This window comes from Osmerus eperlanus, chromosome 17 (genome assembly GCF_963692335.1).
Source record: "Osmerus eperlanus chromosome 17, fOsmEpe2.1, whole genome shotgun sequence".
Taxonomy (NCBI): Eukaryota; Metazoa; Chordata; class Actinopteri; order Osmeriformes; family Osmeridae; genus Osmerus; species Osmerus eperlanus.
Genome location: NC_085034.1, coordinates 4,985,949 through 5,012,016, shown reverse-complemented (window position 1 = coordinate 5,012,016; position 26,068 = coordinate 4,985,949). Strand labels below are relative to the sequence as shown.

Below are 26,068 nucleotides of genomic sequence, written 5' to 3'. Positions count from 1 at the left end.
GTTATATTGCAGACTGCAGACAAGGCCTCAGGGTAGAGCTTGTTTCCACAGGGGCGACCTTCAAAACACTCCTACAGTACCTGCACACACCAGCATGACAGTTCCAGTGCTGTAAAGTCAGACACACACTCACACACAGTTCAAGATAGTCATCCCTCTAGCACAAGCTGCTGAGAGAGAAGGATTGGAGACACGCCTCAACCATGTCTGGTGAAGATGAAGCAGAGAGAGAGAGACGGAGAGACAGACAGAGAGGGAGAGGGAGAGAGAGAGAGATTCTGTCTCCTTCTGTAAGTAATCCTTGCCTCCTCTTCGTCGAACATTTTTATAGAATGGCGTTTCATTAACACTCTCTGTAGAAATACATGACAGGACTTTGATCTTGTTTTAAGTGTGTGTGTGTGTGTGTTTAGATCAGTGGAGGTGAAAACATGAAACAGTCTCTTTCATAATTAATGACTGAATGTGGGCCAGAGAACCTATCCACAGCTCTCTGAGAGGGGAACCCCTGGGCTGTCAAATGAAGATACAGTAGATAGGTAGATAGATCGGTGCTTTGCTCATCCCCAGGGGTAAATTGAAGTGTGTGTGAGAGTGTGTGTGTGCATGTGTGTGTGTTCTACTGACATGTACTGTGTGTGTGTGTGTGTGTGTGTGAAGGCGAGAGGCATGGTGTAGATTAGGGTGCATTGTTCTTATGTATGTGAGAGTGACTGAGGAGGAGAATATGTCTCCAGAAAGACTTCTTTGTGTGGGCTAGGCAAAGGAGATAACATTTTTGCATGGCACAGCTGTGTGAAATTCCTGTGTGTGGGTGTGTGCGTGCATGTACGCACTCCCACTCATGCAAGCATCACACAGAAGGCCCTGGTATCTGTAAGTGTGTTTGAGGATGTTTGTGTTCCAGCAGCCTTATCTCCTCTCTCATCTCCCCGCCCATCCGGGTGCGTGAGACCGGAGTCTGGAAGGGCCAATGCGCCGGAAGTAAGGGGAAAGGGAGTCCTGAAGTCAGGAAGTCCCGTCAACACGAGCGCTGACAGGCTCCGGGCTTCAGAAGATCTGCTTTGATCACGAAAGAACAAAAGTGATTTGCTGACCCCGCTGCTATACCGGGCGGACAGATCAGAGTAGCAGATCATAGCAGCCCTGATAAAAATGTCCACAATCTAAAGGTTGGGTCACCGACCTTAATCATGGATCTGTACTGCAACTTGAAACACTCCTCTCACACCCTTGGTGTTGTTCCACACCCATCCTCATGAGAGAGAGATCAGTGGTCCAGAGGAACATCATCCTGAGAACCAGATCAGCCTACCAGCTCATGGTTTATTTGCTTTGGCAGAAGTGTCCGGCCACCCTCGCATTCAAACAGATCTCCTTCTAACCTAAATCTGGTGGGGCCTATCACAACCTTTTATTTGATATGGGGTGGGTTTAGCACTATATGTACAGAGCCGCACCGTTGAGTCATTTTCATAAATAACCGAGATGAAAGGAGTGTTGTTGCTTTGATTGGTTGTATCTATCCAATTATATCCAATTGCAAAGGTTGCATTTTGGTCTGCTCCCGTTGATAAGGCCCCTTGGAAATTAAAATTTAACTGAGAGGTTCAAGTCGAAATACGAATGCGCAAATTGGTCCGGCGATGCCAGGCTTGAGGAACAGGCCTTATCACCACACATGACACCACTCCTCATACCTGAACAGCTCACTCCTGCTTACATCACCACTAATAATAGGTACGAATGGCTTCGTTGGAACAATGTGATCATCATTATGACCTGATGTTAATACCAGCCTTTATTGTCATACAGATGAACATATTCTGTGAGATATTGAGAGTAATATGGTTTGATGTGCAGTCAGTCTGTTTCCAGTCCCACTTTAACGCAGTCATTTAAGAGTGTGTTATGGTGGATGTTGGGTGGCTTTGAGTCCTCAAGCTATGTGTGTGCTCCAGTTAATGCGTTTAATCTATGCTAACGTCCTTGCATCACAACTGAATATTCACAACATGGAAATGATGCAGGAAACATGAATATTTCAAGACATTGAAAGTCAGCAACTCTATGCATGTTGGGTCTAATTGTGGAGATGACTGCGTGATATCTGTTGCAAAATTACCCGAGCATTTGGCCACCTTGAAAGCTGCCAATTTATTTATACGTTAGAGGTGTTCCTTTCAGGTCTTGCTTGGAGAACGAGGTGTTTGCTCATCGTATCTTTGTTACAGCATGCATTTAGCCCCAGAGCTTAACCCTGCAGAGCGTTTAGGAACTCCACAGTGTTCATCGACTGTGTTCAGATACAGGTTCAGCCTCTTTGTTACGATGACATCCGCTACTTACGGATGATCGACTATGCGATGATGCTGTAATCAAATGCAGAGAGGGGAGATTTTGTTGGCCTGTCAATATGCCAACAATGGTAATTCAGTCCCTTGAGTAATACAATACATCTGTTGTTGTTTCTTTCAGAGCTCCCGTACGGGTGGGAGAAAATCGATGACCCAATCTATGGCAGCTACTATGTAGAGTAAGTTGGAAGCTCTTTAATATCTGATGTTTGTTTCGATTTCCCTACAGAAACCTCTCCACCCTCTCCATTCATTAGACATGAACTACATCTGTGGTCGTTGCAGCTGCTCAGTCTTTGTGGCTGGTTAATGTGTGTGTGTGTGTGTGTGTGTGTTTGTGCGTGTGTGTTTGCGTGTGGCTTGTGTACAGTATGGGTTTGTGTGTCTTTATGTTTGTGTGTGTGCGCGCGTGTGTTTGTGTTTGTTATGGGCTGCAGAGTCGAAGGTGTCTCCTCCCTCCGTGCTGAACTAAATGTACCCTTCCTATTCTGAGGTGTCATTTCTCTGGCTGGACGCACTCTGCTCTGCTCCACTCCAGGGAGAACGGGGATCTATTTTTAGCCCTTCTAGGAAGGGTGTTTGACCGCACTCTTCTGTACCTAGGAAAACCATGGGCCGTACATAAAGTATAGTATCTGTCCGTTGAGACTGAAATGTTGGTAATAAGCCGAGGATAGATGAATTTGTGGCATTTACACCCTTTCTTAAAGAGTCCTGGAGCAGAATTTTCCACGGTGAGCTTTTGTGGGTCAACATGTAAACAGATGTTACGCAGTTGAGAACTGAAATGAGTCAGCCATTAGCTTGTTTACTTTCTTCCTATTTGACCAATGAAGTTAAAGGTTTTCTGATGTTGGTACTAATCCTTAGTTTGTCTCTGTGCTGAATGTGTATGTGCTAAACAATATTAAAACAAATTAACAGGGAGCTGTGAGATAGCGACAACAAATGTGAGCGTTGTTGACAGACATGAATCTTAGCTGATTGGTTAGTTCATCTGCCTGTGATTTTCTTTGAACATCAGAATTCTATATTTGCGGTTGACACTATTGTAATGACATGCTGAGGTTACTTTTACTTTGGATCATTTCTTTTACACTTGGAGTTGGTGTTAGCTGCTCTCCAGCTACATCTTAGCTCTTAAGGAGGGATTTTTATACATTCTTTAGGTAATTCGTGAGCGTAATTATCTTGTTTTGAAGGTTTGGCCATAGAACCCTACGCATGTCACTGTGAGATTGTCCTCGGAAGACGCCAAACCCAATGATTATCTTGTATACTCTAACACGCACTCTAACACATGAGTCATTTAACAGTATGTACGTGTGTGCATGTGTGTGTGTAGCAGGCGTGTCTGTGAGCTGAGACACATTCTTAGTCTCCCACTAAGGGGATATCTAAATGATGACTAATTATTTCATGTCACACTTGCAAATTACAGTATTTATAATTATGGACTTGCACCCAGAGTCACACCAAATTAACACTGACGTAAGATGTTTAAGGAAAAGTCTTTTGGATGAGAGATCTCTTTTATACGTGAGCGAGCGCTCAGGAAACCACACCGCTAATGATTCATCAAGCTGATTACAGTATTGGGTGAGTTTCAGAGGAGAGACACTTAATTGGGCATTTGTTCATTTTTTACTTTCTGAAACCATCTTGACGCAGACTGTTGAATGAATCATAGCGTCGAGCTTCTAGGACTCTTCACAGAGTTGTGAGGAGGGGGGGGCGTAGGCTAGCCCTGGGAATCCTCCTCCTTTATCTTGTCCTCTTGTCCCGTGTGCTGCCTCAGCCATATAAACCGGAGGACCCAGTTTGAGAACCCGGTTCTGGAGGCCAAGCGAAGGGTCCAGCAGCAGCAGCAGATGCAAAGCCAGGGCCTGTCCTCGCTGCCCCTGCCCACCATCTACAGAGGTAAGACCCTCCGTCTCTCCACCTGCATCCCACTCCGACAGGAGAGAATGCTGTGTGGCTGGATGCTTACCTGGTTTTAGACCCCACAGCGAAGACACTGGATGAGACAGGTTGTTCTGTTTTCCTTTCTCGCAGATTTTTCTAGATTTGTACGTGTTAACTTTTTTTTTGGGGGGGGTGGGGGATGTCAGTCTGCATCGTTGGAAACGGGATCTTGAGTGTTTTTTATGAATATTTGTATTGAATTTGATTGCGAGGCCCTCTGTATCACTGTGAGCTTTCACTGAGCTTGTGCGCACCTAACACTGTCCCTGACCTTGAGCACACAGCTCTGCCCGCGCCAGGGCGTACACTGAGAGGCTCTCCATGCTAAAACTGCCTTGATGAGTTGAGTGCAGGCCGTTTGTTTCCCTAGAAACGGAGCTATCGCCCAGTCGGTGACAGCTTGTCTCTGTGGTTACACTTCCTGTGCAGTGAGGCTCTCTCTCCTCCCATCCCACCCACCCTCCCCCTGCCCTCTCCCCCCTATGCCAGTGGAGGACGCCACTCCCTCTGCCACCCTCCCCAGACCCTCCCTGGCCCACATAGGCCCCGCCCCTGAGCGCTGCCAGAGCCTCAGCGACCTATCACGGTCCCCGGCGGCGGGCCGCAGGGCCGCGGTTTTCGGCCTGCACGGTACGTCCGCCGCCGCCGCCGTCTCCCCGCTACGGCGCCCCCTGGTGGGCCGGAGGGTTGCGCGCTGCCCCCACCACCGGCCGCTTCACACCTCAGCCTGTGTGTGTGAGCGGCAGCCTGTCTGTAGCCTGGCACTCCCCCTGTGGCTCTCTCTCAGTAAGTAGGCCAGGGGAGAGGAGGCTTGTTGTTGTCTTCTGGCTGCCTGTGCTCCTCTCTTCAGCATGCAGCGACAGACCCAGTCACCCCCCCCCCCCTCCCCCCTGCAAGAGACCCAACATGCCTGGGGCTGGATACACTATTTCCTGCCCTTCATATCAACAGATAGTATTGTGAATAAACACTAGAATGAGTTGGGTAATCAGTCCTGGACTGTTGACAGCCTGGTTACAGAGGATATTAACCCACGAGATCAGAGTTGTTTCTGCATGGTAGAAGAAGGAGAAGGTTCATTAGATCATGGCAGCGCTTGTTGGCTGAGATTTGAGCTTCCCTCCCTCTGTGACACAGATTCACTTCCTGGCCTGTTTACCCCCATCTCCCTAGCATCTACAGCTGGATCCAGAGCGCTCACCACGCATGTCATTCCGGAATGTTCCGAAATAATTCCGCACCTGCTTTTCCTCAACCTGTGAGAGGCGGAAGTAAGCCAGGGACTGCTAAAAACGGATGCCGAACTCAGTCCATGTCTCTGCACCTTGTTTTGCTCTGGCTCAGAGCGTGTTTACAGCAACCAAAACACCTGGCATAGGACGAGTTTAACTGATGAAAATGTAAATGGCCGGAGGCAGGCAGGGGGTGGAGGTTTTGGCAGTGACACCTCGAGCTAGAGCAAAGAAACCCACCTGCATCTGTCAGGCTGCTCTCCACTGTTGGACACTGTCTGTACCATGGCCCTGCCCCTTTCCCTGTGTCAATGTGCCCCCCCCCCCTCCTCCCAGCCCCCCCAACCACAGCAGTGCCTTGCCTCATGCCCTTCCACCTGAAGATAAGATGGCCCCGCATTGGCATTTAAGTGCATTTGACTCTCGAGAGAGCTTGAAAACATTGAGTAGCCATCCAGTGTGTGTGTCATTGCTGACGGTGTGCATTTTGCTTCTTCTTTCTGCGTGTACGTGTGTTCGTGTGTGTGCTGGTCGGTGTCTTCTTCCCCCCCCCCCCCCCCCCCCCGCAGAGAAGCCCCTGTTCACACGGGACGCCACCCAGCTGAAGGGCAGCTTCCTGTCCACGGCGCTCCAGAAGAGCAACATGGGCTTCGGCTTCACCATCATCGGTGGGGACGAGCCCGATGAGTTCCTGCAGGTGAAGAGCGTCATACCCGACGGCCCTGCTGCAGCCGACGGCAAGATGGCCACAGGTACGCACACAAGTGTGTCAGTGTGGCGGTGTTTGGCGCATTTGTAGGGGAGCATGTGCACTAGCGCTCTGCTCCCACAGTGGGAGATTACAAACAATGGGCTTGTAGTGAGCCAGCAGGAAAGTCTCTACCTATGTGAGTGTGTGTGTGTGTGTGTGTTGTGTGTGTATGTGTGCGTGTTGAACAATGGGCTAGTGTCCATCTGCAGTGGTGACCCAGCAGGATAGTCTACCTGTCTGTCTGTGTGTCTGTATGTGTGTGCGCCAATACCTCTTGCCAAGGTCACACATTTGCTTGTGTGTCTGTGTGGGACTCTGCATAGATGTGGTTGTGTGTGTGCATGTGTGTGTGCCATCTGTGGGGCTGTGTTCTTCCATTAATCACTATGGGGACTTTATGAGCACCATAACTCCTGGGCGGAAGCACACAGGGGGGGGACTGCAGCACTGTAACGTCACTTACACACACACACACACACACACACACACACACACACAGAGACCAGGCAGCTGCACTGAAGGTCAGCAGGGGGTTGAGACTGGCAAGCCTGTCAATCCTCTCTGCATGGATTTGTTCTCTTCTAATGTATTTGGACATCACACTGGGTTGGACTGGGCCAGGTACAATGTTTCTTGTTCCTCTGGCGCTGCGGCAGTGTGATTGTCTCTTCTCTCCTCACGTTACAGAACATCTTCTCTTTGCCTCTCCTCTCTCTGCATCCATCCTTCTCACCTCTTGTCTTCCTCGAATGCTTAAATTGCGACATCTTGGCCACACTTTTGTCTGTGTTTTGAATTCACTCAAACACTTTACTTGAAGTCGGAAGCCGGCTCCCTGTGGGGTGCGTTTCCACAACGCTGTTCAGCTGTGGCGGGTTCTGGAAGATGGCGGGCGCACAGGTTAACAGCAGTGTGTTCCGGGGGAGTGCTTGTCATCCTGTCAACAACAGACCCGAACCCTTTCTCTATGAGAGCACATGCCACAGTTCCAGATGGCCTCTCTGTCCTTCACATCCACACATATGGACACAACTGCTCTCACTATCTCTCTCCCACTCCCACACACACATCACACACACACACACACACACCCTGCTGGTTCTCTTTACAGCTCAGATGGTCTGGCGTGTTCTTGGCAGGGTTTAGGAACCCTCCTGTCGTGTCCATAGTCATGAACCAGCGTTAGAGGATGATGAATCTGTCATATCGCCCATGATCAGCTGACGGTGGAGTTGGAGGCCCTGTCCTTGGTCCTGGAGCATGGGTTTTATAGTGGAGGTGATTGTATGTACAACCATCATGGACATTGCTGCATAAAGGTTAATGGGGTAGCTGGAGTGTGTGTTTGCCCATTCTAGCTGGCGTGTGTTTGTGAGGTTAGACTCTGCCATGTCATGCTAGCCCCTCCCCCACCGCCACAGAGGCGCCACGCGTTTCCTAGGCCATGGCGAGGGGACTGTGCAATCACAAGGTACCGTTTGTTTTCCCGGAACGCGTGTGAACGTATTGATTTTGACACACCGGCTCAAGGCAAATGTCACAGGCGTTTATCCAGATTAATTAAAAAGTCCCACTTGTCAGGTTGCTTCCAGGACGGTGTGCTTGTGTCAACACCAGTGGAGCATCGACAATCGGCGAGCGTTCACTGGTCACACAACAGGGCCAAGCTGACTTGGTCCAGACAGGGAGAAAATGACCTTGATATCTTAACTCATCTCTTGGACGTACTCTCCTCCCACACCTGCCTCAGATCAAGCCGGGGTCACCTGCAGGGCACGGTTCCATGTGATCAGTCGATCAGGGAAATCGTCCAGTGTCTAAATGGATTTTGCCCGTGTTTACTGACCCTGTCTTCTCAACTGGAGCCAAGGTGGCTGATAGTCATGGCTCTCAGTTAGTAAAATGACTAGGAGGCAATCTGTGTTAACACTCATCCCTCTTTCATAGACCCAGTCTATCTCTATCCCTCTTTCCTTCCCCTTCTCTCTCTCTCCCTCTCTCTCTCCCTCTCTCTCTCTCTCTCTCTCTCTCTCTCTGTAATTAGCATGATAATGATGTCTATAATTGAAAAATAATTACATGTCATTATCAACCTGGGCCATGCATTTAGAGACTTCTATTCAATGTGGATCCCACCTTGTGTTCTAACTTCATCGACATCTTGGTGAATAGAGGTTGTGTATCTCTCACAGTGGAGCACATACGACCATATTCAATAGACCACAGCATGAGGGAGTTATCACAAATAGAAACACTGAGGGAAAGACAGACAGAGAGAGATAGACAGAGACAAAAAGAGAGAGTTATTGTATTGGGAGGGTTCATTTGAAAGCTGTGGGCTTTGTTATCTAAATAGCTTGTAGGAAGAGAGGAATCTTTTTTATTATTCAGTGCCATTTTCACTTGCTAGCAGTGACTGTGATCTATTGTCTGACGTGAAGTGCTGGTGCTAAAACTGCTAGCTAACATTGGACAATAACGGAGGATATATCCGTTCCTAGGTCGCTTTTTTTGGGGGGGGTCATATCTCTGTCGCTCTTTTCCCGTCCAGTCTCATCGAGCGTCTCCCTCTCTCTCAGGTGATGTCATCGTGTACATCAACGACGTATGCGTCCTGGGCACCACTCATGCCGACGTGGTCAAGCTCTTCCAGTCGGTGCCCATCGGGCAGAGCGTCACGTTGGTCCTGTGCCGCGGGTACCCGCTGCCCTACGACCCCGAGGACCCCGGGATCAACAGCGCCATCATCTCCCCCCTGGGCCTCATAGAACAGCGCCCCCTGATTGTCAACGGCCGCAGCAACTACGACAGCTACATGGACTACATCTCCCGGACGGCACGCTTCGTCCAGGAGCACGGCAGCGACCCGATGGGCGTGGCCCAGCAGCAGCAGCTCCACCCGCACCCCCACCCGGGCGACACCCACCTGGACGGCTCGCTCCAGCCCGCCGCCGCGCACGAGGACAGCGTTTCCATGGCGTCGTCGGGGGCGACGCAGGCGGAACTTCTGAGCCTGACCATGGTGAAGGGGGCAGAGGGGTTCGGGTTCACCATCGCCGACAGCTCCACGGGCCAGAGGGTGAAGCAGGTGCTGGAGCCCCAGGGCTGCCCGGGCCTGTGCGAGGGCGACCTGATCGTGGAGATCAACCAGCAGGGAGTGCATGGCCTCACGCACACCCAGGTGGTGGAGCTGCTGAAGGAGTGTGCCGTGGGCGCCGAGACCTGCCTGGTGGTGCAGAGGGGCGGAGGAGGTAAGGAGGACGGGGGGCGGGGACGGGGGGGCAGTCAACCGTTGGCTCTCCTTCTCTGTAAGGCTCCTGCTTCCTGTCTCTGTCTGTCTTACCTGCACTTGGTTTCTGGCTGTGTAATGCTAACCCCCACACACGTACCTGTCTCTCTATCTCTCTCTTTCTCTCAAGGTGAGTTTGTTTAGTCCTGTCTGTCTGTATGTGTCCTTGGTCCAAAGACCACAGAACCCTATCATACAGGTTTTCTAGAAGGAGTCAACCATACAGCTTCTCTCACATGCAGCCATACAGTACTTCAGCTCTCTAACTAGGATTAAAAAGTATGTATACATTCAGTTTAACGAGAGGAATGAGTGCTGTGCATACTTAGTAGTGCTATTTGGCCTCTCAACAAAGATTCATTGATTGAAATGGCCTGCTGTGTACTCACTGGGTAAAGCACTGAGTCATTGTCAAGGTTCTTTCCTCGTTTCATCTGCGCAACTGGCCTTTTTTTGACGACAGCAAAATGTAAGAGGTTCTTTGAGAGACAACAGAAATAGACTATGATGACGTTGACAGGATTTTTTATTTTATTCTTCTTTCCGGTGTGTGGTTTATCCTTTTGTTCAGATCCTTGAGTTACATGAGTCCACCAACACATATTCGATTTTCTTTCATGTCTCTGGAGTGGTTGTTCCAAAAGGGATGTTATATGTTACATCTACGTGTTACATTTTCCATGTCCTTTTTAAACATATCTTTACTGTCATTGTTAAGTCAATATGGCTGTTCTCTGGGAGGAACAGGAAGTGAGCTTTCTTCTTTTCTGAGGGTTGTTAAGGTAATGACAGGACATGAGGAGTGTGTGAGTCAGCTGTGATCTTAAGCCTTCCCTTAATGCCAGCTGTCCTAATGAAGTGTGGAGGAATCACTATAACGTCTATGGCTCAGTAATTAGACCGGCCCTGACTGTTGAACTCAGAGACACTACATGTGATTTGTCTTCCTTTGAGCTGGGAACTGAGGTCGACATTGTCTTATCCCATTGCGCAATGATTTGTTTTTGTTCGATTTGTTTAGGTGTGCTTGATTCCAGCATACTTTTGGAGAGAATTTGCACTTTTGCACAGTACTACTCCGTCAGCCATTATGTAGCGCAAGCTAACTCAAGGGTACCAGAAGAAACAGAATGAGGAATAACAGTATTTGATCTCAGCTCTGTAGCTTAGACTGGCCACTGGTGATAGAACAGAAAGTCGTAATTAACAGATGAATGTAATGAATCCATTTTAGCTAGAGAGAAAGGTCAATGGAGTTGTTGTAGTTCACCCTACTTGCCTCGGTGGAATGTCCCCGTACTTACTGTAAGTCGCTCTGGATAAGAGCGTCTGCTAAATGACTAAATGTAAATGTAAATGTAATAGTGAGGTGCTGAGGAGGTGCACACACACTCACATACGCAGACACTCCCAGTCACACACACCTACTCACACACACTTGCTGGCACGCGCACCTATTCACATGCACACACACAAACTCACAGGCATACTCAAAGGGAGAGACTCCCATCTGTGCAGGCACCTCACTGTGTTCTGAGCACTCGCCGTCTGTGCTCTCTGAAGGAGCTGGAGGAGGAGGAGGAGCGGGGGTGGGGAGGAAGTGGAGGAGGAGGGGGAGAAGAGGAGGAAGAGGAGGAGGAGGAGGGGGAGAAGAGGAGGAAGAGGAGGAGGAGCCAGAAGGTCATACCGAGGTGCTCACATATAAATGCTGCCTACTGGCCCATGGAGAGGCACACTGATTTATATTCACTCTCATTACTTTGAACCGGGGACGCCGTTTAGCCGTGCCACGCTCGGATCCCGAGGAAGCAGGGGCGGAACGCCGCATCTGTTTGCTTGGCAGAAAGAGGGGGGGGGGGAGGTCGAAACACATGACCCTGCCCAGCCTGCTCTTCAAATGGCTGACTGCACAGAGGAGGGGGGGGGGGGATGTCTGAGGGTGCTGATGCTAGCTTAACAACCCCACCAGCCTGCCCCCCGCACATCCCCACCACACTGACTTTAGGAATGTGGCGTTTTGCACCTGATGCTTTTCCAGACCTGGAGAAAAGTTGGGCTTTACCAGTGTGCTTTTTGCTCCCCCTCACCTTCCCTCCCCCTCACCTTCCCTCCCCCTCACCTTCCCTCCCTCCCTCCTCCCCCTCACCTTCCCTCCCCCTCATCTTCCCTCCCTCCCTCCTCCCCCTCACCTTCCCTCCCCCTCACCTTCCCTCCCTCCCTCCTCCCCCTCACTTTCCCTCCCCCTCACTTTCCCTCCACCTCACCTTCCCTCCCTCCCTCCTCCCCCCCGCCTTCCGCCCCACCACGCTTTGAGGGGGGGGGGTTACATCGTTCGATCCCCCCACAATCTCGACCCCAGGGATTGAGCTGAAGAGATGGCCCCTCCAAGAAACCAATCAGGGAGGCGCACTGGCTGCGTTTAGCTAGGCCATTACACACTCTAATAAAACTGTCACCGTTCCATTGAAATTATGTTCTAGCTCCTAATGCGGCCCAATTTGGCTCCACTGTCAGGGAACTGGACACTGGCCATACATCCTAATTAAAAGAGCTTTGTCTCAGTCCAAGTGCCCTCTGCTGCTGTCGGCTACACTCTCTGAGTGACTCGACGCGAGGTGAGCGCACATGTCACCAGCCCTCACCCCGGCACGCCTCACCATCCACAGTGCCCCAGGCAGATTGACTCGTTCCCGCCACGCGCGCGCGTGTGAGGCGCTCGGCCTCCATCGGAGTGCGCTAGCGCGTTAGCGTGCACCAGCGTCTCAGGGATGATGCCGCCCAGATGGTGGTGTGGGTAGCGTTGCCACGCGTCTCCTCTAATAACCATCAGAGCTCTCCAGACAGACGCCTCCGGTCCACCACCTCACCGCCCCCTCACCAAGCACTCACTCCGTGGCCATCTACTGGTCACGTAGCGCAATAACACCCCCTGCTTTGTCACCGGTGAAGCTCTCACAGACCAGTTAAATAACTGATCCACCACTGACCACCATCAGTACAGTTAAATAACGGTACTGTCCCCGTACTTGGATACAGCAGACCCACATATTGCAGGAATCGACGGCGGTAATAGAAAGAAGGCTTCTTTTCCGGAAGCGCAGCACCGCTCCATGAAAGCAGCCTTACCAAGGCTTGACTCGCGTATTTACATCCCTCCCGGACACCCACTCACCCGTCAGAAACCCCTCGCAGTGCAGCCCCGGTTGTTTTAAACCCGGCGTTGCCACGGTAACGTCTCTCCAGACAGGAGGAGGACATTGTACATGACCAGCGAGGCCGCGCGGAGGGTGTCAGAGCTGGCCGGAGGCGTCGGTTAGGTTGAGGGAGCAGCCTCATCACTGACAGCCATTGTGATGGACAGTATGAGTGTGCTGATGGAGACAGATTGTGGTGAGTTCATGATTTTCTGCCGCTCCTCTTTCACCATCCAGCATCCACACATGCTTTTGTTCTCCCTCCTGCTTCCCGGTTGTCATGGCACCGGTTGCCTGCTCCATGTTGACGAGAGGTTTCCATGGAAGTGGCGTGTTTTGTGTCGAGAGTTGCACTCCAGTGTAGTGCAACACAATGCTGTGTAGTCTGAATGATTTAAAAAGGAATCTGTTCAATGGTTTGCGGTAACAACAATACATCTTTTAACGGCGGGAATATATATGTGTGTGTGGGCTACATGTGTGTGCCCCTGTGTGTGCCAGTCTGTCTCCATGTATCTCTGACTGTATACATACCCAGTGCTTTGTGTATCAGAGAGGGGGCGGCACAGAGTTAAACTCCTGTCCATGGACCAAAGATGGAGCCACTTAGCGTCAGAACATCCAGTCAATTACCCACCATCACTTAGAAACCACCACACTCCTTATAAAGTGATGATATTTAGCCAGCCCTGAGACAAACGGCAGACTTCTAGCCTGTTACGCCAAACAAACGGCCTGCTCGGCCTCCCATCAGTGATAATTAGCACGTTTTCGCGGCAGACATCCTCATTAGAGGCTATCTACACCATTAGCTTCCTGCATCATGTCGCCACCTCCATAGCCAGACCAGCAGTGCCTAATTAGCGTCGAAGGATTTCAGCTCGGTTTCACCTAGAGATATACCATTTAGCAGAAGCCAGCGTAGCGTGCAGCTCGCTCACACACCTTCACCCTGATGCTTAGTGGAGGCTTCCTGTGCATACTTGCATATACAAACTGCATAAAACATCCACATGTACACACATATACAACAAAGACAGATAGCTGGCTGTGGATGCATCTCTATCTCCTACTCTGCTTATTACAGTTGAGTCAGCAAACTCTGTCCTGAGTCCTCTTAATAGTCTTCAAGATTTGGACTTGTTTCAAGACCCCACCAATGATGACTATCTGTACCCAGCAGAGAAAAAGAGAAAGGAAAGGTGTTTGAATCAATGGACCCCGCCACAGCAGCCCAGGAATTGTACCGCACCGGGGCCAGCTCAGACAGTGATTCATTGGCTCGGAGTAAGAGAGGAGCTGAATCAGGCAGTCTGCCAAGCGGAGCACTGAGCAGACAGCCATGTTCACAGCTCTTTACCCAGCATGCACCGAGAGGGCCCAAGCCAAGCCAGCACCAGGTCCGCGGCAACCTCCAGGGATCGATAGCCAATCAGTTTAGACCTGGAGAGATGGCCAGGGGGCTTGTGGGTAAACAGACAGGTTGTGTCCCCAACAGCTGGGGAGGAAATGGTTACATCAGGCCAGTGGGCCACAGTGGGGCTGGGAGCGCTGGATGGATGGAGGGAGAGACGACTGGAGATGGTTAACCTGGATTAGCACATTGACCCTCGCCCTTTTAACACGGATGATGAGAGACCTTGTCCGGTTCAGACAGGAGGGATGAATCGGGGTTGTTTTGCTGTGACGCTGCCTTATCTCGCCACAGACCCCCCCGTGGCGGACGAGTGCCCCTCAGCATGGAGGCCTGCTGGGATGCTAAGCTCTCACACGAAAAGGACATGGAATCAGTAGCCATTGTATTCACTTTCATGTACCTGATGTTGTACAAAGCAGCCTCCTGTCGTCGTGGGCTGCGTATTCAAGTGATGAAAGATTTGAGCACCTCCATTAAATCATTGTGTTATCCAAATCTCATTTCAATAATGAAATGGCCAGCAGTTAGGCTGGTGGTGTGATATTATAGTGCTCTTAGGCAGAGCGCAGGCTGTGTGTGTGTGTGTGTGTGTGTGTGTGTGTGTGTGTGTGTGTGTGTGTGTGTGTGTGTGTGTGTGTGTGTGTGTGTGTGTGTGTGTGTGTGTGTGTGTGTGTGTGTGTGTGTGTGTGTGTGTGTGTGTGTGTGTGTGTGTGTATGCTTGTGTATGCTAGTGTATGTAGACTTGTATAAAATTTAGTTTGTGTCTTTCATTACAGGATGTCTACATACTTTGTAGTCTGAATCAGTCACACAAAGAGTGTCACAGTGGCAGCTAAAAGAGCCATTAGGCAGTAATGATAATAGATGGATTTAAACTGCACTTAATGTATATAGAGAAATGACATCATTCCCAGCCCCTATACAACACTGATTCACTACATTTACATTTGTTTAAAGTCAACTTGTTATACATAGTTAGATGCAGTTCAGCCCTCCAGGAGTTCTATCCATGGCCCCCACCTTGCTAAGATGCATTAGGGATCAGGGCAAAAGCTTTAAAAACCAGGGGTTGCCATGGGAACCAAAGCCCAGCCTCAGTCAGAGGAGTCAGAACACTATAATTGACTTCCTGTAGAACCAAAACCCCATGCAATGTCCTTCACTTCCTGTCTTGAATGAGCCAATCACACCTCTGTTCAGGAAGGGAACTTGAGGAATAATAAGAAGAAGAATGTAATATTACAAATTTAATAGGAAAAAAAAGGCTATATTCTTTCAATCTTGTGGATATGTTACAAAGGTGGTTGTGACACGATCCTGACAAACACAGACCTGCTGGGGTTTGTATTACATTACAGGATGTTAGCCAGGTTGCTTCAGTGGCAGATCTGGTCACAGGTGTCATGATCTAGCCTCATTATCAGTGTTATAAGCTGTCATGTATACTGTGTATGATACTGTGTGTGACCTAGATACTCAGTGAACCAGGCTCAGTCTCAGTAGTACATTATGTGTAGCTGAACTGACTGGTGCTGGAAACATGTTAGCTTCAGTATAGGAATTTCAGTACAATGGACAGCTCCACACTTTCCACACACCAGTTCCAGTGACAAGACAGAGAGACTGAGAAAATAGCCTGTCCTTGGTCACACCGCTCTTTCTCTCCTTGTCTCTCCCTTTCTCTGTGTCTCTCTCTCACTATCTCTTTCTCTCTGTCTTTGCCCTCCTTCTCTAGATGGATTTATCTCCAGCGTTACCTCAGTCAGTAGTGCACATTGTTGCCCTGATGCTGCTCTACTGTAAAAAAACAAAAACAAAACTGCGTTCCATTTGGACTTATAAGGGTCTCTCTTTCAATTAGGCCTGGTTGGTTTTCAGCAGAAAAAGCGCTCATTGATCTTTGTAGAATGTTTTGACCAGAAGGCTGTTCTCTCTCTCTCTCTTTCTTCTTCTCTCGTTTGAGTCTGTGTACATGTATAATCTATATTCTATCATCTCCTTCTTTTGTGCACCACTGATGGAACAGCCACGTGGATTCATTAGGAAGTCCAAGGCTGATAAGTATGACAAGCTGTCGTTATTTCCACGTCTCTAAAACACCTTCTGTTCCATGAGCTAGGATTCTACGAAAAAGCCTCACTTTCGTGACTCATCACTTTGTGATGAGTCACGAAAAAAGATTGAATCATTAAAAACCATTCCTTTTCCTACTGGTCTCTACCTCGGTTTTTTTTTTTCCCATTTTGTTTTTTTCCATTTTCTTTCTTTTACCATGTGCAATGGAGTCCGCAATTACTTTGTGATTGCCTTACAGAGTTGAAAACCCTGGCACACTTAACATGTGCAGTCACCCGTCAATTCAATCCCAGCAATTTGCATACACTCATTCTTCCAGGGGGTGTCTATGTCAACACTTGAAGGACAGGAAGAGCCTGAATTGCATCAGGAGGACACAGGATGTTGTTTGTGTTTGTGTGTGACGCATTATGTAAATAGTTTGGGTGAATGGTACTATGGTGTGTGCTTTTGATGTCAGACACATAGATATTTGTCTGCTTTGCTTTTCGCTCTTGCAGTATGTTTGAATACTCCACTCATCCCATTATGTTTGCTGTGCTGGTAGAATGCCACTGGAGAGGAAGGATGCAGCTTCAGTGAAATGTGTTATTTGGGCTTTTTTGAAAGGTCGTAAAATGGTGATCAAGGATTTGAAAAAGGGTACAGGGAATGCATACCCCATTGTAGACTGGATAGCATTTAAAGACAGGCTTTCTGAAACACGTTCTAACCGGAAACGCCTCCCTACCATTGTAGTCCTGGAGAAAAACACACAGGACCTGTTCTCTCTCCCACAGACGATACACTAAAGATACCCGCAGGCCAAATCATCACACACACACACACACAGGCACACACGCTCTGCAGATTCAAGAAGTGCCTCTGGTCTTGCCATAGTGGGTGTTGCTAGTTTGATACAGTGTAAAAAGTGTTTGAAATATTTACTGTAGAAATGGATACATATCCCAGGGGTATGTGGGTATACAGTCCTACCATCAAACCGCTGAGAACCCCACCATTCATTCATACCGCACCCCTGAGTATTGGAGTACATCGGCAAGTAAAGACCAAAACTAATGTATCCAATACACTGGAGAGAATGTCTTAAACGTTTCACCTCTGTAGGTAACATAATACTGTTGGACCAAAATATTTACATGTTTTTACCTGTTTGTGTCCAGGACCCCACTTTAGTGTAGTCTTGCCGATTTACGATGAACTAGCACTACAAAAGCTGTCCTTAGTTTGAACTTTTGAGATGTGATGTTGCTCCCCACACTAAGTTGTAGTCTTCTCTGCTTCTACTCTGAGCTTTCCCCATCTACCTTCCCCTCTTGACTCAGCTCCGGAACATTCTTGTAAACATCTCATTTCTGCACTACGGGCGGCAGCAGCTCTCTGGGCCTAAACCTTTGTTGTTTTCTCACCATTGCAGGTCACTATTCTCCCTGGAAGACCCCTAAACAGGTAACATGCAGTCGTTCTAATCCTCAGCTCTCCCCTCTCTGGTCTTCTTTAACCATCTTAATCTAACACCTCATTTAGTTGCCAGTGGCTGCAGTGTGCGTATGTGTCCGAGCTTCTCTGTATGACTATAACTCTTGTTTTATTATTGTAAAACTGTTGCTCAACTGTTGTTCCAGCGTGCAAGATTGACTGCTCTACTCCCCTTAACCCCCCTTCCCTCCCTCTCCTCCATTAACTATAAGGGTTATGTTTTGTGCCATGCCACGTTATGTTGCATTTTTAAGCCAACATCGACTTTTGACCCATTCCTCTCAGTCACATGATCAGGAAATGGTCAAGCTTCCCATTCGTAGATGAAGAATTACTAGAGCCGTCGCACCGCAAACCAGACTGACCTTGATCCAACAGACTGTCAGTGACAGTTTACAGTTGTCTACAAGAACGGCAGCATAACTGCGCTTAACCAATGTGGTTCTAGTAATCCTAGATCTATGACCAGTGGAATGGCACCATCCTTCTCTCAGCTCCTCCATATTTGATAAATAGTCAGTGGAGAGGGAGTGAGAGAAGAGTTTTTGCCAGACATACTAAGAAATACCAACTCATTTATTCATCCTTTCATGTTTCTCAATGCTGCTTCTCTTAATAACCTACATTTTAGTTCTGTTTTCCCTTGAATGCTTAAGCTTCTAATGGCAAGCCTGTCAGAAGGGTGTCTTCTGGTCTGTGGAGGTGGTTATCGCCCCTAAAGGCGAAGTCCCTGAATGAGAGGTTGAGATGTTGGGGAGGTGGTCTCTAGTCACACAGAGGTCTCATACGAGCACACAGAACCCACTTACTCACAAGATTTAGTAAACACTATCCACCTGAGTGAGTGTGTTTGCGAGTGTGCATAACGTGTATGTTTGTGTGTGTGTGTGTGTGTGTGTGTGTGTGTGTGTGTGTGTGTGTGTGTGTGTGCATGTGTGTGTGTACGTGTACATGTGTGTGTGTGTGACTGGGTGTCTGATGTCTGACTCTTATTCCATGCCAATGCATCTTTCGGCCCCCTCGGACCACCACCGAACGCCATCTCATACTTATTCCTTCAGAGCCAGATCATAACACACTCCCAGACTCTCAGGCTCTCTCAGGACACAGCCTCTGTGGGGTCTCAGTCCCCAGTAACTCTTTCCTCTCTCTCATGGATTCTCCTTCATTGTTCATTCTCCCCGTTCCCTAGATGCAAGATATCACAGTCTAGCTAATAAATGGGGACTTTGGCCTTCCAGAGAATAGTCAGCAACAAGGCTGGTGGAGCTTCCCTCTTTCTTTATTTCCTCTCTCTCTCTCGCTCTCTCTTTCTGTCCCAAAAGTTAAAAAAATATGTCTCTACAGATATGAACTAAGGCCTCATAAAATGTCTGTCAACTTACTGAGTAATCACGACAGTTTTCAACTCTCTTCTATTCAAATATGTTTTATCTTTGCAGCAACGGAGTTGTTCCTGAAAGTAATGACACCTAATTAAACCTTCACTGAACCCTGGGGCTTGGCAGCAATCGGGCGAAATGGGAGAGAGAAAAAAGGAGAGGGAGAAACAGTTAGAGAAGGAATAGTGTATGACAGTGCTTTAGTTTGGTCCTACAGTTAGCCAGGTCTCCATCAATCAAACTTCATGGCCAGACATTTTCTCAGATCAGCAGCAGATTTGAAGAAGGAGCTAAAAACAGTCAGAGGGAAGACTTTAATACATGGCCTCCCTTTCATCTGTATCGCCGTTCTCTCTGTGGAAACATCTGCCCGGTCGCTTAAACATATGCGGGGCATCTCTTGAAGGCCTTCTTGATTTCTGAGGGTTCGGCTGTCCGGGTGGTGGGTGGAGAGCAGCTGCTCTAATGGCCGTGTCATTTACACTGCCACTCATCCCTTCAGACGGCCATCTTCTCTGTCAGCTCAACACTGTGGTCTGAGCCAGGCAACACTCTCATTGGCTGTGCACGAAGGCTGACATTTTGACTTAACGAGAAAGCTCTGGTGTCTTCAAAACTGCCTGTGGCCCTTCTCCAGTTCTCAAAAACACTGACAGAAGGATGCTTTATGAATTGTTAGGCTTGATGCCGACCCAGATGAGTCCACGGCTTGTATACAAGAGTAAATGAATTAACTAAAGGAGCTAGTGGTTTGTGGTCTCAGTCTAATTCAGTCTCTTTTGACGCTAGTTTGGCTCTCTCACAATGTCACTGAGGACAAAACTGTGTTTTATCAAGAAGCCCTCAAAAATATTAAACACAAACAGGCTCACACACACACACACACACACAGAGAAACTCTGTGTGTGAATCCTCTATTCTTAGAACACGCAGGCTCATCTGAAAGACTGGAGGAGAGCTCTGAGTGTTGTTTGATTGAGGTCTTCCTCTGGCCATGTCCCTCAAGCATCCACTAAAGTTCCTGTCAGAGAAGCCCTGGGCCAATGGCTGAGACGCACTGACATCTCAAATCTGTTTCCTCAAACTCTCACCCTCCCTCCCTCCCATCCATCCATCCATCCCCCTCCTACCTCCATCCCTCCCTGCATCCCATCCCTTCTCCTTCCATCTGTCCTCCCTCCATCCATCCCTCTCCCCCAAATCCTCCCTCCCCTTCCTCGTTCCATCCCTCCCTCCCTTACCCTCCTTCCTCCATCCATCCGTCCCTCCCTCCCATCCTCCCTCTCTCCTCCCTCCCTCCACCTCACCCTGCAGAAGCCCAGAGGTGTTGTGCTTGTGTTGCATAATTGGTGTGCTCAGCTGCCCAGACCTGCTCTAATAAGCCCTGGCATCTTGCTTTCAGTTTTCTTCTTTATTTCTCTCTCCTTCATCTTTGTTTTTGTTTTTAATTAAGCCGGCGTTCTGGTTTAGCCGCACAGTGCACTCATATCAGGCCAACAAGAGATGGCAAGTGCTGTGGCCTCTAATAACTCCCTAACCCCTGTCCCCTCTCTCCTGTGGGTACTCTCCAGCGCTAAGGTATCAGGACTGAGATACCACCCTCCAGTGTCCTCTTTCCTTGTTGGGGAGTAGGAGGGTAGGGTAGGCTATGCTGGGGTAGGTTAGGGCTGGGCGGACCAGGGCTGGGGAGGGCAGGGTGACGGTGACTGAACCATGATGATGTGTTTGCAGGTGCTGGAGCAGTGGGACATCCAGCAGGGCCAGGGCAGTCCCCAGACCAGCCTGTCTGCCCCTGTTGTCCCCCTCAGCGCCCCCTTCCCAAACCACCACCTGCACAGGGCCTCAGTGCCAGACTCAGCCGAGGCCTTCGGCCTGCCCAAGCCCGACCCCTATGACCTCTATGAGAAGTCCAGGGCTATCTATGAGAGTAGGCGTAAGTACTGTACCACAACACTACTATTTCCCCGGCTGGGTGTCTGGGGGACAAAAGGTGTGTTTCCTCTACACAGGTGCAGCGATGAAGATACAAACACACACCAAAGACACACCAGCGCACACACTAAAGCATGCACACACAATCCTCACACCAGCATACACACCATTTAAATCTCTTCTACATAGAAACATTTCTCCTAAATCACAACGAGCCACAAACATCCACAATAACAATTGCTACTCTCTACTGTGTTAAACATCCTAGGAGATGTTGTGGGACGCGTAGCAGAGCAGCTGATTACATCCGTACTTCCATCTGTTTATCAGAATATTATCTTGTATGAGGATGGTTTAAGAGGATATCACAGATAAATCTGTGTCAATATCTTTGAACGTGGGCCCAATCTCCTAGCAGAGAAGAGGATCTGGAGTGGCTGAAGGGATCTCTGCTCGCCGGTGATGTCACGCCAGCTAACACTCCTCATAAATGTAGTCATGAGAAATGTAGAATCAATTCATAAATATCTCAGTTATTGTAGGATACCAGCCTCTGAGGCAGTTGTAATGTGTTGGTGTTATTGTATCATGGCCTATGTGGCACGTCTGACTGTAGCACTTACACTGTGATATATGGTCCAGACATGTTAACAGTTTCTTGGACCTAGACCCATCCTGCTATACAGTACTGTACTGAAACATTTACCTTGAGGAGAGTTCTCGTTTGAGTAGCTAAATCTGGGCCTTTGGAACTGAAAGGTTTGGCTGATCAAAAAATACAACGTACTTACGTTTATTACCGAAGGTCATGTGGTACTTGAGCAGGTGTGTGAGGATACCTTTAAAACGTTCAGACAGCTTGTTGAGTGTAGAAAGTGATGTATGACTCAGATGTGGCGTTAACTCGGCGGGACAGTGTCACTGCTGCTGTAGTCCCTGCTAGGGGGTAGATGGTTTGGGTTTGACATGGAGGTGGTGTCGCTGGTTCACAGGCTGACGGCCCTCGCTCTGCCTGGCTCTGGTAGGGTCTCTGTCAGTGGGCCTGGTGTATACTGAGGACTCACACAGGAGGTTAGGAGATGTGTGCACTGCAATTATGTAAGGCAACCTTTATCAAAGAGGACAGGGCTGTCAGGAAAGATCCCTATCAAAGCCTCTCTCTCTCTTTTCATCTCTCTCTCTCTGCTCTTGCTTGTTCTCTCTCCCTCCCTCTCTCTCCCTCTCTTCCTTTTTCCTTCTCTCTCTCCCTCTCTTCCTTTCTCCCTCCCTCTCTCTTACTCGATCTCTCTCCCTCAGTCTCTTTCACGGTCTTTCTCCTTCTCTCCCTCACTCGCTTTTCTCTCTCTCTCTCTCTCTCTCTCTCTCTCTCTCTCTCTCTCTCTCTCTCTCTCTCTCTCTCTCTCTCTCTCTCTCTCTCTCTCTCTCTCTCTCTCTCTCTCTCTCTCTCTCTCTCTCTCTCTCCTTCTCTCACCCAGACTCTCCTTCTCTCTCTCTCTGGATCTCTGTGTTCAGTGTTGCATTTCATGTTGACACCATACCCTCGTTCAGCGGCTAATCGTCCACTCAACCAGACCACTCAGGGTTCCTGGGTTCAGGAGGGGTAGACAGTGTGAGGAAGGCTATGCTCGACTCTACCCACTTTGTTTTGGTCAGCTGGTGACCTTGATGAACTCTGATCAGTCTCCGGAACCTTCTCAACGCAGATATAGGATGTAGCTCAGATTGAATAGTCATAAAAAACCTCCAAGATTCATTGCATGTGAGAGAGCTGGATGACGAAGCAACATATTTGAGAGTTTAAGGAATTTCTCCTGCATAATTAATCAAATCAAAAATTAACTGAAAGGCTGTATGGGTTCTGTGGTAAAAAAAAAATTCAGTCATCCTTTACTGCATGTAACGTTTTGTGTTTTATTTTCTCTTATCTCTGAGCCCCAAGGGACATTCCTCCTAGTGGTTACAATAGCTCCAAAACCTATTCCTCATTTACTATACAGACACTGTTCCAGTCTATTTAATCCTTTAATAGGAAGGTTTTACTGGCTAATGATTATCACTATGCTACAAATCATGGGTTTTCAGTGAATCAGTGAACCTCTTTGATTGCAGATGAGTGTCTGTTACCCCCTGCGTACTGTAAATAAAAAGATGGGTCTATTACACCCGTAAGCACTTCTGGCCCTGATAATGGATGATGTGAGAACTCCGCTTAGACATACTGCTGAGGCGAGGGTTTTATCTAGCTCACAATCCTGACACAGTCTTTACTGTAAGTATGTGTGTTTCTGTGTGTGTGCTTATGCACTTGGAGGTGTGTGTGTGTGTGTGTGTGCATATGCACGTGGAAGTGTGTGTGTGTGCTAGGTTTACTATTATTATTGTTTAAGGGTGTTTCCTCAATCCCTTCCCCCTATCCAGAACCTGGCCAACCACGGACTCCCTTCCCAGGGGACGGCCCAGGTAAGGGTAGCCTCCAATGGAGAACCTTTCATGGATTTAACCTTTCAGCATAGTATTGAAAACCAGAAACACAACAGAAGGGAACAGAGTAGAAAACAGCAGAGAGTGCATCATGTAAGAGTAATGTGTGTGTGTGTGTGTGTCATGGTCCCCCCCCCGTCCCCCCCCCAGGTGCTGAGTACCAGGAGGTGGAGGTCCACCTGCGCAGGCAAAAGTCCGGTTTTGGCTTCCGTATCCTGGGGGGGGATGAGGCAGGGCAGCCTGTGAGTCCGGACACGCGTGAGAAGGCTCGTATGGGATGGGCGTGGAACCCTGTCATTTCTACTTCTCTAACCCACTACACAAACACCTAACCCCCCCCTCTTATACCTTGCCTGACTGAGAGAATGACATCCCTGGCAGATCTGTGTGGGCCACCGTCTGCCGAGGAAGCAAACGCTCCGCCACACGACTATTAACAACCACTGTGTTCAGCGCACAGCACGCACACATCATCTGCATGAAGTTCTTTTGTGAATTAACAGAATAATAACTCTCTCACATGTTCCTATGGCACCCTAATACACGGCATCAAACACTAAATCCAGGGTTTTGACCTCTCAACCCTGTTAACTTTTGAGCCCCTCTGGCTTTCAGATCCTGATTGGGGCGATCATCGAGAAGAGTCCAGCGGACCGCGATGGTCGCCTGCGGCCGGGAGACGAGCTGATCTTCGTCGACGGCATCCCCGTGGCAGGGAAGCCGCATCGCTACGTCATCGACCTGATGCACGGAGCAGCCCGCAACGGCCAGGTCAACCTCACCATCCGGAGGAGACTACAGGCGCCAGGTACGTGTGTGCGCGTGTGTGTGTGTGTATATGCGAGTGTGCATGACAGTTAGTCAGTAGTCTAGCATTCTCTGGTACAGAGAGAGTTGAATATGTAGGGGTATTTAGTTGTGCACTGTTATCTTTTTTCCACTCCAAGTTCCCCTTATTTTCTCATTAGCCTATTTTCTATATCCATCCCTTGTTCTCTCTCCTTCCTCCAATACTTCCTCTCTCCTGCTTCTGTCTGCTTGTAGACTGTGCGACTGTCCTGTGGTTTGAGGACTGAAGGATTCAGCACACACATACTACACACACATACACATTCAATACACACAAACACTTTACACACAGACATACTTCTCTTTCAGAGCCCTCATCCCAGCTTGTGGCTTGTCTGCCTGTGAGTCTGGGAAGAGGAGCAGAGCCCCCAAAGTGCTTCTCTTCCTTCCCATCATCCCTCGTCTTCTCCTTACCTCGATACCCTTCTTTCTTCCCATCATCCCTCCTCTCCTCTATCTCTCTTCTATCTCTCTTCTATCTCTCCTCCCTCCCATCATCTCTCCTCTTAACCTCTATCCCTCCTGTCCTCCCATCCTCCCTCCCCTCATCCCTCCTCTCCTCCCTCACTCCCTCCCTCCTATCCTACCTCTATCTCTCCTCCCTCTCCCTATCCCCCCTATCTTCCCTCCATCTCTTCTCCCTCCCTCACTCCCTCCCTCCTATCCTACCTCTATCTCTCCTCCCTCTCCCTATCCCCCCTATCTTCCCTCCATCTCTTCTCCCTGCCTCCCTCCCTCCTTCCTTCCCTCCCGCCTCATCCTGGCATGAAAGGCGGGCGCTGTCTGACTCATCCCATCGTCTGTGGCCCCCGCCTTTTATCCACGCCGTTTGATTCCTGGGAAGACTCTGTGAGGTGTCAGACTCTGCCTTCCTCCCTCTCTCTCCTCCGTCTCTCCCTCTCTCTCTCTCTCTCTCTCTCTCTCCCGCTCTCCTTGTCGGCTTTTAACCTTGATCACACACAGAGACAAGTTAAGCAGGAACATGACACGTTTGTTCTCTCTAACCCTTAACGTGCATCTTTGTTTGCGTAGATTTTTTCATTATCACTAACTCGAGCACTTAGTGTCGGCGTGGGCTGTGTTTTCGACCCGACCGCAATGTCGCCTTTCAACTGCTACGGGTTTTGAGTCATTACTTATTTGTATCTGTGATTGTCAGCTACTTGCCCATGGGAACTCCTCAGCAGTGGAAGAGCATTGAGAGACCCTCGTCCTTCCAGGAAGACAGGGCCAGTCTTTGTCCATTGATAAGAGTTGTGCTGCAGTGGCGCCTCCACATCTCTCCATCGCCCCCTGCAGGTGAGAGCTGTCCCGAGAACGGCCGCAGCCCCGGCTCCATCTCCACCCAGCACAGCTCCCCTCGCAGCGACTTCACCTCGGGGACCTACCCCAACAACGCTGGCCTTGCCCCTCCCAACGCCAGCACCGGCAACGCCCCCTCGGAGGGCAGCGCGGCGCCCAACGCGCAGCCCAGTGACGTCATCATCCACCGCAAGGAGAGCGAGGGGTTCGGATTTGTAATCATCAGCTCGCTCAACAGGCCCGAGGCTCCGTCCGCTGTCGGTGAGTGCTTCCCCCCTCCTCCTCTCCCTTCATCCATCCATCCCTCAGCAACCTGTCCGCCTCCCCTCTCTCCCTTCCCTGCTTTTCGTTTAGGGGAGGTT

General features: G+C 49.2%; 1 protein-coding gene across 7 annotated transcripts in view; it reads left to right on the top strand.

The window, feature by feature from the left end:
- magi2a (membrane associated guanylate kinase, WW and PDZ domain containing 2a) overlaps positions 1–26,068 on the top strand; it is a 54,978-nt gene that overhangs the window by 17,301 nt on the left and 11,609 nt on the right. For 4 of the 7 annotated variants that reach the window (XM_062483695.1, XM_062483694.1, XM_062483697.1 and 1 more), the window contains exons 6-15: positions 2,479–2,536; positions 4,156–4,277; positions 6,124–6,306; positions 8,885–9,556; positions 17,699–17,730; positions 20,874–21,075; positions 23,493–23,534; positions 23,706–23,821; positions 24,171–24,363; positions 25,704–25,967. In XM_062483695.1, the coding sequence (XP_062339679.1) occupies positions 2,479–2,536; positions 4,156–4,277; positions 6,124–6,306; positions 8,885–9,556; positions 17,699–17,730; positions 20,874–21,075; positions 23,493–23,534; positions 23,706–23,821; positions 24,171–24,363; positions 25,704–25,967 (1,884 nt within the window). Of the gene's footprint in view, positions 1–2,478; positions 2,537–2,782; positions 3,957–4,155; positions 4,278–6,123; positions 6,307–8,884; positions 9,557–17,698; positions 17,731–20,873; positions 21,076–23,492; positions 23,535–23,705; positions 23,822–24,170; positions 24,364–25,703; positions 25,968–26,068 lie in introns of those variants that run through there. The other 3 variants (XM_062483696.1, XM_062483700.1, XM_062483698.1) reach the window with 2 other exon arrangements.